Source organism: Coregonus lavaretus, assembly GCF_964263955.1.
Source record: "Coregonus lavaretus genome assembly, chromosome: 11".
Lineage (NCBI taxonomy): Eukaryota > Metazoa > Chordata > Actinopteri > Salmoniformes > Salmonidae > Coregonus > Coregonus lavaretus.
In genome coordinates, this window is record NC_139998.1 from 37,762,110 (window position 1) to 37,777,613 (window position 15,504).

Genomic DNA, 15,504 nt, shown 5'->3' on the forward strand with positions numbered 1-15,504 from the left:
TCTGCAAAGGGACCAGGACGACTGATCCGTGTAAAGGAAAGAATGAATGGGGCCATGTATCGTGAGATTTTGAGTGAAAACCTCCTTCCATCAGCAAGGGCATTGAAGATGAAACGTGGCTGGGTCTTTCAGCATGACAATGATCCCAAACACACCGCCCGGGCAACGAAGGAGTGGCTTCATAAGAAGCATTTCAAGGTCCTGGAGTGGCCTAGCCAGTCTCCAGATCTCAACCCCATAGAAAATCTTTGGAGGGAGTTGAAATTCTGTGTTGCCCAGCGACAGCCCCAAAACATCACTGCTCTAGAGGAGATCTGCATGGAGGAATGGGCCAAAATACCAGCAACAGTGTGTGAAAACCTTGTGAAGACTTACAGAAAACGTTTGACCTGTGTCATTGCCAACAAAGGGTATATAACAAAGTATTGAGAAACTTTTGTTATTGACCAAATACTTATTTTCCACCATAATTTGCAAATAAATTCATTAAAAATCCTACAATGTGATTTTCTGGATTTTTTTCTCATTTTGTCTGTCATAGTTGACGTGTACCTATAATGAAAATTACAGGCCTCTCTCATCTTTTTAAGTGGGAGAACTTGCGCAATTGGTGGCTGACTAAATACTTTTTTCCCCACTGTATGTCTAATCATATTAAACATGCAAAATGTGATATGCTAGCTAACACTTCCGATGTGAACACACATATCAACACATACTGTAAGAGAAGTGAAACTGTCAGTAATTTATGGTATCTGTTCAGGTTTTTCTACTTAGAGAGTGAAGTAGTGCAGTAATATTCTGACTCACATCTTTCTGATCAAACATTAGAATATTGTAGAATTTATGAAACTGCTCAAAGTCCAGGACATCTTTCCTGGCTCCAATTTCCTGGAATAAAAGAGGGAGATGGACAATGTTTGGTTCAGAATACTACAATTTATTTTATTACATACATACTTCAATTCTATTACAATTGAGAGATCCCTTGAGTGCCCAAGATCACTTATTATCATCTAAAATAACTAATGAATATAATTAATTATACTGCCCAAGGTTTTAACTGGCCAAGGAGGGAGGGAAACTTCAGCTCCTTGGTTCTACAACTCATTAAAGCTTTGGCAGCAGTGTGGTCCTCTGTAGCTCAGCTGGTAGAGCACGGCGCTTGTAACGCCAAGGTAGTGGGTTCGATCCCCGGGACCACCCATACACAAAAATGTATGCACGCACGACTGTAAGTCGCTTTGGATAAAAGCGTCTGCTAAATGGCATATTATTATTTATTATTATTATTATAGGATGAGGGTGTGAAGAGGGATGAAAAGGGGATGGGTACCGAGAACTTTTCCTTTAGGGAACGTGTGCCGGGGACCTTGTAGTTGAGCTGTGGCAGAAGAGACTTCACCTCCTTCAAGGTGATTCTGAGGAGAACAAATGAAAAGAACAATGGATTGAATTGGGGAAATTATTAAAGGGGCAGAATGGGAATTGGCATAAAAAGTGGTATAATTAAGTAGAGGATTAAATCCATTTTTGAGGGTTGAAACTGTTCTTACCTGTTCTTTTTAGTCTGATTGATAGAATACATCTGTTTCCTCAACCAGCTGGAAACAACAAACAATATGGTCAGTAATTGTCAGTTATCGTCCATATAATGGGTGTGTACAGTATATGGGTTTAGGTTTGTGTTTGTGGTCTTTTCACGTGTGTGTATGTGTGTGTGTGTTCACCTCTCTATGATGTCTGGTGTGGGGGCCACCAGTGTCTCCTGTCTAAGTAACTCCAGGCCTGTCAGCCATTTCTCTGCGTCATCCACAGTGTCAGCTGTCAATCAACACAGACTATTACTGTTACAAGCTTGATTATCCAATATAACCTACAACAAACTATCCATATTCAATCAATAGGCTATCATCAACAAAATTATGTTGTATGGCATCAAATAAACACAGAAAATCTGACATACTCTGCACCCTCACACACACACTTACCGCCAAGGCTTATGGTGTTAAGAACAAATTGGGACCCATAGAAGATGGTGAAGCAGGTATTCTCATCATGTTTGTCCTTGCCATCTCTGAACCTCTCAAAGTCCTTTGAGTTCCTCCCTGGGCGAATCTCCCGTATCTCAGACAGGTCCACTGAAACCGTACTCATCATTGTTACTCACTCTCTCACATACTCTCCCTCTCCCTCACACACATCCCTATCCACACACCACATCTCTTAATGTACTCACAGTCCCTCTCTTCTCATTGCTCATCATGTTTTAGGGTTAGGGTTGGGATTCGAGTTAGACTTAGGGTAAAGATTCAGGGTTACTCACAGACACCATCATTCTTGTCTGCTGTTCGGGTCCAGGCCACCTGCCTGGTCTCCATGATGACCTGCACAGTAAGGCGCTCTACCTTCTGGCGGAACACGGTCATGACGATACCCATCTCCAGGTCCCTCTTGACTAGACTCTTCCTGTACTCCGTCAGCTCTCCCTGCTGGTTTCGCCCCAGCCCCGCCATTTCTGGCCCTGTGGAATGAGCCCATACTCTACTTATAGTAGGGATGCAATGGTTCACTATGTCCACGGTTTTGTTCAGTGAATCATTAAACACCTACCTTATAGCCTCTCCATGAAGCTGTTTCACGATTCATGGTTTCATCATGTCAAACAGAGGACGAGGAAGCAACTACAGGCCAGTACAGTCATAAAGCATGTTTCTATTTGACCATTTTAAATATTTCAGGAGGTGCATAGTGTACAGTGGCAGTATATTATGTTCATTTGCATTAATTACTTGTTAGGCGTCATATCTATGTTTATAACATGGGGGGGGAAAATATTTTATTTGCTTGATAACAGATCTGTAACTTGTAACAACTCTACATTGCATTGTATATTAGCTTATTTATAACCTCAAAATATATATATTTTCAATTATAAAACTGGTTGTTTGGATCCTGGATGCTGATTGGACGAGCAGCGTTCAAAGCTACGCTGTATTGGCGGTCACAGACACATTAATGCCTGCTAACAGTTCCATCTGAAAATGATCACTGCGCCTCCATAAGAATATCACGTTCATGTTGGTGTCCGAATCATCTCTTATATTTATCTCAACTCGCATATAATTTCCCCTTGCTTCCTGCCTTTCATTTACTTTGGTACAGCGGGGGTTAATATAAACCTCGCTGTCTGCCTGTCCGACCTCGGAAACAAAGTTTCACTTTTGAATTTCAATCTCTGTCGTAGTACCATACCTAAAGTGAACTGTGTCCAGACAAGACAACTTTTTCTGAGCCAGTCGAAATCACGCATCAACGTCATTATCATGGACATTGAGCTAATGATGCGCGATCTCGCCTGGCATTAAAAATGTGCTCTCTCGTCAGGACACTGTTGTTCAGAGGAGCTAGCTAACAACACAGCTAACACAATCACTTCAAACTGAAGCTGGAAAGACTGCAAACTATCTGCATTTCGTTTAGTTTTACCTGTTTTCTATTGACATTTCTTTGTATATATCCATAAAAATGATGCCAGCTGATTCATGATTTCGACTGGCTGAGAAAAGCTGTCTGCCTGTCTGTCTCGTCCAGACACATTCATTACTATGGGACAGTTGGAGATCGAATTTCAATATTGAAACAATGTTGCAAATGTCGGAGAGACAGACAGCAAGGTTTATACAAATATCCGCTGTTGAAAACCAAATGCTAGTCTAAAGGAAATGGGAGATAATGTCTAGATGCTTTTTATAACGGAGATCAAGTTTATAAATTGCCTGGCAAAATAAAAAACTGAAATATCAAATTTACATATAAATATTCAGACCCTTTACTCAGTACTTTGTTGAAGCACCTTTGGCAGTGATTACAACCTCGTGTCATCTTGGGTTTGATGTTACAAACTTGGCACACCTGTATTTGGGGAGTTTCTCCCATTCTTCTCTGCAGATGCTCTCAAGCTCTGTCAGGTTGGATGGGGAGCGTCGCTGCACAGCTATTTTCAGATCTCTCGCCACTCAAGGACATTCAGAGACTTGTCCCGAAGCTACTCCTGCGTTGTCTTGGCTGTGTGCTTAGGATCGTTGTCCTGTTCAAACCTTCGCCCCAGTCTGAGGTCCTGAGCGCTCTGGAGCAGGTTTTCATCAAAGATCTCTCTGTACTTTGCTCATGTTTCCCTCAATCCTGACTAGTCTCCCAGTCCCTGCCGCTGAAAAACATCCCCACAGCATGATGCTGCCACCACCATGCTTCACTGTAGGGATTGTGCCAGGTTTCCTCCAGACGTGACGCTTGGCATTCAGGCCAAAGAGTTCAATCTTTGTTTCATCAGACCAGAGAATCTTGTTTCTCATGGTCTGAGAGTCCTTTAGGTGCCTTTTGGCAAACTCTGTGGCTGGCCGCTCTACCATAAAGGCCTGATTGGGTTCGGGTTATGGTGCTGCAGAGATGGTTGTGGTCCTCTGTAGCTCAATTGTTAGAGCATGGCGCGTGTAACGCCAGGGTAGTGGGTTCAATCCCCGGGACCACCCATACGTAAAAATGTATGCACACATGACTGTAAGTCGCTTTGGATAAAAGCGTCTGCTAAATGGCATATTATTATTATTATTGTCCTTCTGGAAGTTTCTCCCATCTCCACAGAGGAACTCAGGATCTCTGTCAGAGTGACCATCGGGTTATTGGTCACCTCCTTGACCAAGGCCCTTTTCCCCCGATTGCTCCGTTTGGCCGGATCAGCCAGCTCTAGGAAGAGTCTTGGTGGTTCCAAACTTCTCCATTTAATAATGATGGAGGCCACTGTGTTCTTGGGGACTTTCAATGCTGCAGAAATGTTTTGGTACCCTTCCCCAGATCGGTGCTTCGACACAATCCTGTCTCGGAGCTCTACGGACAATTCCTTCGACCTCATGGCTTGGTTTTTGCTCTGACATGCACTGTCAACTGTGGGACCTTATATAGACAGGTGTGTGCCTTTCCAAATCATGTCCAATCAATTGAATGTACCACAGATGGACTCCAATCAAGTTGTAGAAACATTTCAAGGATGAGCAATGGAAACAGGATGCACCTGAGCTCAATTTCGAGTCTCATAGCAAAGGGTCTGAATACTTATGTAAATAAGGTATTTCTGTTTTTTATTTGTAATATATTTGCAAAAATGTATAAAAACCTGTTTTCGCTTTGTCATTATGGGGTATTGTGTGTAGATTGATGAGGAACATTTTTAATTTAATCCATTTTAGAATAAGGTAACAAAATGTGGTAAAAAGGGAAGGGGTCTGAATACTTTCCGAATGCACTGTACATTTCAACCAAGAGCAACAGCTCTAGCAGCTATGTGTTCTACTTTCCAAACCACAACATTTAACAACCAACCTTTTTCGTTTTTTCTGTTAACTGGCAGTCTCTTAGTGTGAGGGAGGGAAAGTTATTTGCACCTCTACGTTTTTAGGCTTTATGGTATATGGTATGGTGGTTGTGTACAAATGGAAGCAAACTTTGTGCCGGAATACTGAGGGGTAATATTATATGAGTGTGTCAGACCTGATTCCATGTAGCACTCATTATTTACATTGCAAATGAGCAGCAGGCGCAGTGGATGGATGGACCCAGAGAGAGAAGTGAAGTATTAACCCAGAACTATTTCAATATCTTTCCTGAGGAAACCTTTGCTCTCAACGGTTGCTGTCCCCTTAAAGGGCTATCCACAACATTTACACAAAGTAGTTTCCTGATACACCACAAGAACATAGCCAACAACACACACATAAACCATAAGCATAACTGATGGTTCACTACTTCCTTCTGTAAAAGAGGTATCAAGTGTAGTTTAGACCAAATGTGATACAAATCAACACCGTGGCACTCCCCAGGTCTTGATGTACCATATGAGAGACAATACAATACAGGTATGTCAAAATATGATGTAAATTGTAACCCTGATTACATTAGGCACATCATTGATTAAAATCCCCACTTTTTTAGGTTATTGGTGTTTGCTATCCACAATTGAATTATCATGAAAGTAGATGCAGCTTGCTGGACAATTACTCCAAGTGTTAAGATGAATTTCGGGTGTATGACATAACGGGTTCCTTGGAAATTCATATTTTAATAGATTAGGGAAAATTAGATCGACATTTGGAAGCGCAGCAGGTGTTCCGTCTTATATTAGGAAGGTTCACACAATCACACCCCACAAGACCCCTGCCAGAGACCATTACGGGCGATGAAAATCCATCACCTTCAACGCTCCACTTGAAACTAAAAGCGGATTTCCCCGTTGTCACACTGCTCTCACTTTGCTGTACATTTCCACACCCACAAAAAAACGGAGAAGGTTAAAGACTTACCCAATAAATGAAACAACCAATGTTATAGCTGTAAAGTAGCCTCTTGTATAAATTAATTCATGCTTTTAACGCTTGAGAAAATAAAAATTCTACAGTCTTTCAAACAGTCCTAACCCAGCCGCGAAATGGTCAGTTCCTCAATTCTTTGTGTACAAGGAAGTAAAGTTAACTTGCATTATAGGCATAGCAGTAATAAAAAGATCCGGAAGTACGGGTATCTATGCAAAGTCCCCTTGGACGCAAGAGTATTTGGCGACACAGCTGCATTGAAAGGTTTCAGCTTTTTGGTGAAGTCAAATTATTGGCCTATGATGAAGTAGTTATTGGAAGTCCTTTGACTGTCTATACATGGGCAAATTGTTGTAAATATATATAATGGTCACTGATGGCAATGTTTGTCTCAAACTCTTATCTCTTAAAACTCTATCTCTTAAGTGAAAGCATCCCTCGTGGTTACAGTGATAGGCTGAAAAGATCGAAACCACCTGCTGTGCCTGTTGAGAAGCAGGAGAGCGAGTTTATTCTAGAGCAGCAGCGCTGCACCGCACTCAATTGATAATTTGAGAGATGTCGACCACAGTTTGTTTAATCTGTTGATAATTTGAATCTATATTATTTACCAATGAACCATTCCTATTAACCCATTCACGTCATTGTACTATATTCAGTACAATATCAAAATGCGCCACAGAACAAATCCTGTTTGGCGTAATTGCATGAAATTTGATGTCAACACAGTTAGTACAAGTGTCTAAATAGGCCACATTTAAATTGTAAGATTGTCATTATCTGTCATACTTCCTGTGTCAGTCAAATATGGGATTTTTAGGAAATTAGAAAAAATCCTTAAAATGACTTCAGCATATGTATTTTGAATGATAAAAATTGTTGTTTAGATCATGGATGCTGATTGGACAAGCAGCGTTCCAAGCTGTATTTACCATCACAGGAATTCTATGCCTGCTAACAGTTCCATCTGAAAATTATCAATGCACCTCTATAAGAATATCATGTTCATGTTGCTGTCCGAATAATCTCTTGTATTTATCTCAACTCGCACATTATTTCCCCTTGCTTCCTGCTTAGCATTTAGTTTGGTACAGCGGAAGATCATATAAACCTCTGTACCATACATGGAGAGTGAATGGTGCCCAGACAAGACTAGACAACTTTTTCTGTGCCAGGTGAAATCACGCTTAAAAGTTAATATAATGGACATATCCAAGTAAATGTAAAAAAGCTCAATCAAACAAACATGCAGCTAGTGTATTGTCATTCCAGGTTAAAATGACTGAGTTAGCTGAAGTTGGCTAGCTAGCTAGCTAGCTAGCTAGCGACAATACAGTTATTATCTATCCTGCATAGCAACCATTTTGTTTAGAACAGATTACAAGTACTTTTGCATAGCAACTATGAAAAAAATTTTTGGACTGGGTCTGTAGCAACATGTCCAAAATAACTAACAACCAGATTTTTGCCTGGACTGTATCTTCTGGAGGAAGAATGAAATTGTATGAATTTACTTATTAAAATAACGTTGTGATGAAAATATGCAATTCATTGTTATTTTAATATGTTGGTAACAGTTTATAAAAGCATTATACAATGGACATAATGCCTATTTACTCTTTTCCATCTGACTGCACAATCCACTGTCTCGTCAGCCCGGCCAGGCAATTTATAAACTTGATCTCCACAATAAAAAGCATCTAGACATTATCTCACATTTCTTTTAGACTAACATTTCGTTTTCAACAGCGGAGATGTGTATAAACCTTGCTGTCTGTCTCTCCGACATTTGCAACATTGTTTCAATATTCAAATTAGATCTCCAGCTGTCGCATAGTAATGAACGTGTCGGGAGTCGGGTTGAGACAGACAGGCAGGCAGCTTTTCTCAGCCAGTCGAAATCATGAATCAGCATAATTTCTATGGATATATACAAATAAATATAAATAGAAAACAGGTCAAACGAAATGCAGCTAGTTTGCAGTCTTTACAGCTTCAGTTTGAAGTGATTGTGTTAGCTGTGTTGCTGGCTAGTTCCTCTGAACAGTGTCCTGACGAGAGAGCACATTTTCTATTCCAGGTGAAATCGCACATCATTAGCTCATTGTTATGGATGTATCCAAATAAATGTCACTTGAAAACAGCTTAAACCACGGCTGGCCCGCTCATTAGGCAGGATTAGGCAGCCGCCTATGGTGGCAGATTGACGAGGGCGGCACCTCCAACAACAGCACATAAAACCTCACATAAATCTACCCAAAAACAATAACAATTTCTCTCAACCAGTGGCATATGGGCATTTTAGGTGAACGCTGATGACGCCCTTTGATCTAACATCAATTATGTAGCAGATATAGGATATGGTAGAAAGAACATGTGGCCTTTTCTGCAGTCTACAAACTGGAGATAAAATGTATGACAATGTAATGAGACGGACACTTTTTACATCATGCAGGTTTCTCCAATCAAATAGCCTAACCTAAATGGCGCTCAATCAAATAAAAAATGCGCTGTCATGTTAACAAACAACATATCCTAAAAACAGGACAGGTCAAAGTAAAATGGACAATATGGAATGGACAATCACAACTGTTGTCTAGGAGTTTCACCCCATTGTCATGATCAGTGGTTTCAAGTTTGTATCCGTACATTTTTGACAAGCTGATCATAGTGAAAAAGAAAATACTTCTGCATTTCCCGCTGTGTAAAAATTGTAAAGGCTAGCGATAACTCCTGATAAAGTTGGGTAGCTGATATTCAGAGCATAAATAGACAAAGTGATTAGTCACAGGAATCAGGACTAATAAAGCCAATGCAATGGCCTGTTTTACAAATGGATGGGCATTCATAAAATTCAATTTCAGGCAACACTGTAGGCTACACCTCAGTAAGCACGGACCGACACCGACGCATTTTGGACGTCTTTTTTTGGTGCAGTTCCGGAACGGCCTTGATTTCAACATCCATGGACATAGATTTTTGGTCCGGTCCATACCAAATCTGAACCAATCATAGATGTCTATGTTTGGTTCAGGTTCAGAACCTAAATTGATCATAACTTCAATGTCTGGAAAATACATATTTTAGACGTATTTCCAACTTCATATTGCTTACTGGGACTATTCTAGTCCCTGTAAGCAATACAATGGTTTACCGCCTATGGCGGCAGAACGGCAAGGACCGGTCCTGGCTTAAACTAATGCAAATGCAGCTACTTTGCTGTTATTCTGGCTGCACTGTTTGACGTGACTGTAAGTTAGCCGTAGTTGGCTAGCTAGCAAGCAAGGGATAAGAACGTTGCCAGACAGTATGGCAATAGAACATTTAGAACGAACGACTGCGTCGCGTCCATAGATACAGAACAAAAAGACTTAACGACTGGGTCGCGTCTCTGGCAACCGAACCGATAGAAAGATCGACCAGCCGACTTGGGTAGCAACCCTAGATTTGTGTCGGGACTATATCTCGTGGAAGGATGAAATAGTATGAATAAATTCATCAAAATAGTGTGCAAGAGTGTGCAAAGCTGTCATCAAGGCAAAGGGTGGCTACTTTGAAGAATCTCAAATATAAAATATATCTGTTTAACACTTTTTTGGTTACTACATGATTCCATATGTGTCTTGATGTCTTCACTATTATTCTACAATGTAGAAAATAGTAAAAATAAGAAAAACCCTGGAATGAGTAGGTGTGTCCAAACTTTTGACTGGTACTGTATAGATATATAAAAACAATATCTAAAGAAATCCACACACACTCTCTTCCACACATACACACCCCTAGAGTACATGAAGTATAAGCAAATCCAATGCAAGTCAATGGTGACTGGAGAGTGAGTCATTTTACAGTGTTCTCCCTCTTTCTCAGATCTTAATCATGTTCAGATCTTAATAATATTTGGTATATACAGTGCTTTCAGAAAGTATTCACACCTCTTGACTTTTTCCACATTTTGTTGTGTTACAGCCTGCATTTAAAATGGATTAAATTGAGATGTTGTGTCACTGGCCTACACACTGTACCCCATAATATCAAAGTGGAATTATGTTTTTAGAAACTTTTACAAATTAATTAAAAATGAAAAGCTGAAATGTCTTGCGTCAATAAATATTCAACCCCTTTGTTATGGCAAGCCTAAATAAGTACAGGATAAAAAATTTGCTTAACAAGACACATATTAAGTTGCATGGACTCACTCTGTGTCTAATAGTGTTTAACATGATTTTCGAATGACTACCTCATCTCTGTACCCCACAGATACAATTATCTGTAAGGTCCCTCAGTCGAGCAGTGTATTTCAAACACAGATTCAACCACAAAGACCAGGGAGGTTTTCCAATGCCTTGCAAAGAAGGGCACATATTGGTAGAGGGGTAAAAATGAAATGAAGCAGACATTGAATATCCCTTTAAGCATGGTGAAGTTATTAATTATACTTTGGATGGTGTATCAATACACCCAGTCACAAGATACAGGCGCCATTCATAACTCAGTTGCCAGAGAGGCCAATGGAGACTTTAAAACAGTTACAGAGTTTAATGGCTGTGATAGGAGAAAACTGAGGATGGATTAATAACATTGTAGTTACACCACAATACTAACCTAAATGACAGACTGAAAAGAAGGAAGCCTGTACAGAATAAAACATATTCCAAAACATGCAACCTGTTTGCAATAAGGCACTAAAGTAAAACTGCCAAAAAATGTTGCAAAGAAATGAACTTTATGTCCTGAATACAGAGCGTTATGTTTGGGGGAAATCCAACACAACACATCACTGAGTACCACTCTTCATATTTTCAAGCATGGTGGTGGCTGCATCATGTTATGGTATGCTTGTCATCGGCAAGGACTGGGGAGTTTTTTTTAGGATGAAAATAAATGGAATAGAGCTAAGCACAGGCAAAATCGTAGAAGAAAACCTTGTTCAGTCTGCTTTCCAAGACACTGGCAGATAAATTCACCTTTCAGAAAGACAATAACATAAAACACAAGGCCAAAAATACACTGGAGTTGCTTACCAAGACGACATTGAATGTTCCTGAGTGGCCTAGTTACAGTTTTGACTTAAATCAGCTTGAAATCTATGGCAAGACTTGAAAATGGCTGTCTAGCAATGATGAACAACCAACTTCACAGAGCTTGAAAAAATAATGTAAAAAAAGTATTGTACAATCCAAGTGTGCAAAGCTCTTAGAGACTTACCCAGAAAGACTCACTTATCGCTGCAAAAGGTGATTCTAGCATGTATTGACTCAGGGGTGTGAATACTTATGTAAATGAGATATTTCTGTATTTAATTTTCAATAAATTTGCAAACATTTCTAAAAACATGTTTTCACTTTGTCATTATGGGGTATTTTGTGTAGATGGGTGAGAAAATAAAATATATTTATTCCATTTTGAATTCAGGCTGTAACACAACAAAATGTGGAATAAGTCAAACAGTATGAATACTTTCTGAAGGCACTGATATATATATATATATATATGTCACGGAGACCGCCGAGGCTGCTCCTCCTCCTTCCTCGGGCAGGCTTCGGCGTTCGTCGTCCCCGGAGTACTAGCTACTACCGCTTGATGTTTTCGATGTTTGTTTGGTTATGTCTAGTTGGTGCACCTGTCTCGTATTCTGTCTTGATTATGTCTCCTATAAGTTCTCCTGTGTTAGGTTTGCATTTTGTGTGTTATTGTTGTCATGAACCCTGCATCCTGAGTCGGTTCCTGCCTGTGTTGCTATTTTTCTGCTTGGAATCTCCAGTTTCCTGAGGGTTCGTGAACGCTCCCGGCCTGGTTGCCGGGCGACGTTGCTAGGCGGGAGATCTCCCGATTAACCGCACCTGCATCTCATCAGCGGTCTGCACACCTGGTCCTGATCATCACCCTTCTTAAGCCCTGACCTGACATCCATTCCCTGCCGGATCGTTAGCCATGAACAGTATGTTTATCAGTGTATCAGCCTTGGAGTTTCTAGCGTTAGTTTTGTTGTTTTGCACCTTGTTGGCTTGCCATGTACTTACCTCCGTTTTGTTTCTATCTGCAGTCAATCTCCCGGAACCTTCACCCAACCCCTGCCTGGTTGTCGGCGGCTGCCGAGCCATTCTTGGATCTACCACTGCACCTCCACCAACTCATCTCCGCCGTCCGCTCTGTCCCCTGGATTATTCTACATCGTTTTTTGAATCTGTTAAATAAATACTCACCTTCGTTTCAACTCACCTTGTCCTGGTCTGCTTCTGGGTTCTGGCTTAGTAAACCGTGACAATTGTCGCCTGTCGTGTATGTATAGGTTCTGTGACCTTGGCTTTTGTGGGTTTTACGCACTCGCGTATTTTGTTACGCCTCTTGTGTTTTTGGAGGCTGTTTATTTTGTGTGTACCTTAAGAGGTATTAGTAAAGTCATCTTGACTATTCCTCTGTGTCCTGCGCTTGACTCCACCACCGCATCCACATCAGACCTTGACAGAATAACACACTACCTATGGAATCAGCAGGAGCAGCAGCGGCGGTGACCAAGTCACTGGAGGAGCGGGTCAGCAGCCAGGACGCCATGATCCACCGACTCGGCGCCGCCATGCAAGAAGTCATGAACACCCTGCGCCGATTGGAGAGAGGAGGCTTGCCCACACCTCCTCCTACCGTACCACCACCATCGGCCAGCCCCATCATACCAGCTCCGGAGTCCAGTGGGATTCGGCTCTCGCTCCCGAGGGCATATGATGGCACCGCAGCCGGGTGTCAGGGGTTCCTCCTTCAGGTGGAGCTCTACCTGGCAACCATACACCCGGCGCCCTCGGGATACGAGAGCGTTTCCGCCCTCATCTCCTGTCTCTCCGGCAAGGCTTTGGAGTGGGCCAATGCCGAATGGAGGGGAATAGACGCCGCCACCATCAGCTACGCGGAGTTCTCCCGCCGCTTCAGGGCTGTTTTCGATCATCCTCCAGAGGGTAAAGCGGCGGGGGAGCGTCTGTTCCACCTCCGACAGGGGAAGAGGAGCGCACAGGAGTTCGCCCTGCACTTCCGGACTCTAGCGGCAGATGCGGGGTGGAATGAGAGGGCCTTCATCGACCACTATCGGTGCAGCCTGCGAGAGGACGTTCGACGAGAGTTGGCCTGCAGGGACACCAATTTAACCTTCGACCAGTTGGTGGACATGTCAATCCGTCTGGATACCCTGCTGGCTACCCGCGGACGTCCGGAGTTGGGGCCGTCCATTCCATCCCCCAGCACCTCCGAGCCGAGCCCTATGGAGCTCGGGGGTGCTGGCGCTAGAGAGAGGAGGAGAGAGATCTGAAGGGAGGCCGTACCCTGCACCAACTGTGGCCGTAGAGGACACACTGCGGTTCGGTGCTGGGGAGGGTCTCCAGGGGATCGAGGCAACAGGTCACGCACTGGGGAGTCATTCCAGGTGAGTAGGCGCCCAACTCACCCAGAGCTCTCTGTTGGTCACATGTGTATACCTGTAGTATTCCCCCAGGTTGCATCTCATTCCCAGCATAAGGCGCTAGTCGATTCAGGCGCAGCTGGGAATTTTATTGATCGTAATTTTTGTGTTAAGTTAGGGATTCCCCTCCGACCAGTAGATGTGTCTTTCCCGATTCATGCCTTAGATAGCCGTCCGTTGGGATCTGGGTTGATTAGGGAGGTCACAGCGCCACTAAGGATGAAGGCGCAGGAGGGTCATGAGGAGATCATTCAGTTATATCTGATCGACTCTCCTGCGTATCCCGTGGTGCTGGGGCTTCCTTGGTTAATCGCCCATGACCCCACCATTTCGTGGCAACAGAGGGCTCTCAAGGAGTGGTCTGCCCAGTGTGTTGGGCGATGTCTAGGTGTTTCCGTAGGGGCGACCACGGTGGAGAGTCCGAACCAATTGCCCGCACTGCACATTCCTCCTGAGTATGATGATTTGGCACTAGTGTTTAGCAAGACTAGGGCGACGCGATTGCCACCTCATAGACAGGGGGATTGTGCGATAGACCTCCAGGCAGGTGCTGCACTTCCGCGTAGTCATGTGTATCCTCTGTCTCAAGAGGAGAAGGTGGCTATGGAGACATACATAGCCGAGTCTCTGAGACAGGGATACATACGGCCCTCCACTTCCCCTGCGTCCTCAAGTTTCTTTTTTGTGAAGAAGAAGGATGGAGGGTTGCGCCCGTGTATTGATTACCGTAGTCTCAATCAGATCACTGTGAAATACAGTTATCCACTCCCTCTGATTGCGAGTATGACGGAATCATTACACGGAGCGCGTTTCTTCACAAAACTGGATCTCAGGAGCGCCTACAACTTGGTGCGCATTAGGGAGGGAGATGAATGGAAGACAGCATTTAGTACCACCTCGGGTCACTACGAGTATCTCGTCATGCCATACGGGTTAATGAATGCTCCTTCAGTCTTCCAATCCTTTATGGACGAGATCTTCCAGGATTTGCATGGGCAGGGTGTAGTAGTGTATATTGACGACATACTAGTTTACTCTTCTACACGAGCCGAGCATGTAGCCCTGGTGCGTCGAGTGTTGGGTAGGCTGTTGGAGCATGACTTGTATGTCAAGGCAGAGAAATGTCTGTTTTTCCAGGAGTCCATCTCCTTCCTGGGCCATCGATTGTCCGCGTCAGGGGTGGAGATGGAGATTGACCGTGTTTCAGCCGTGCGTAATTGGCCGACTCCAACCACGGTTAAGGAAGTGCAGCGGTTTTTGGGTTTTGCCAATTACTACCGGAGGTTTATCCGGGGTTTTGGACAGGTGGCAGCTCCCATCACCTCCCTGCTGAAGGGGGGCCCGGCGCGTTTGCAGTGGTCAGCTGAGGCGGACAGGGCGTTTGGTAAACTGAAGGACCTGTTCACCTCTGCTCCGGTGCTGGCGCATCCGGATCCCGCTTTAACGTTCCAGGTGGAGGTGGACGTGTCAGAGGCCAGTATTGGGGCTGTACTGTCTCAACGCTCAGGCACCCCCCCTAAACTCCGGCCCTGCGCTTTTTACTCTAAGAAGCTCAGCCCGGCGGAACGTAATTATGACGTGGGGGACAGGGAGCTGCTCGCCGTAGTTCAAGCCCTAAAGGTGTGGAGGCATTGGCTTGAGGGGGCTCAACACCCTTTTCTCATTCTGACAGACCATCGTAACCTGGAGTAC

At 43.3% G+C, this 15,504-nt stretch overlaps 1 protein-coding gene across 4 annotated transcripts in view; it reads right to left on the reverse strand.

The window, feature by feature from the left end:
- LOC311136778 (1-phosphatidylinositol 4,5-bisphosphate phosphodiesterase gamma-2-like) overlaps positions 1-15,504 on the reverse strand; it is a 64,108-nt gene that overhangs the window by 14,435 nt on the left and 34,169 nt on the right. Inside the window, exons 1-7 of one of the 4 annotated variants that reach the window (XM_084171051.1) lie at positions 6,357-6,776; positions 2,327-2,524; positions 1,992-2,141; positions 1,731-1,824; positions 1,557-1,604; positions 1,337-1,421; positions 811-891 (exon numbers count right to left, since the gene is read on the reverse strand). In XM_084171051.1, coding sequence (XP_084027177.1) covers positions 811-891; positions 1,337-1,421; positions 1,557-1,604; positions 1,731-1,824; positions 1,992-2,141; positions 2,327-2,516 — 648 coding nt within the window. In that variant the 5' untranslated portion in view covers positions 2,517-2,524; positions 6,357-6,776. Of the gene's footprint in view, positions 1-810; positions 892-1,336; positions 1,422-1,556; positions 1,605-1,730; positions 1,825-1,991; positions 2,142-2,326; positions 2,525-2,613; positions 3,458-3,489; positions 4,092-6,356; positions 6,777-15,504 lie in introns of those variants that run through there. The other 3 variants (XM_084171052.1, XM_084171053.1, XM_084171050.1) reach the window with 3 other exon arrangements.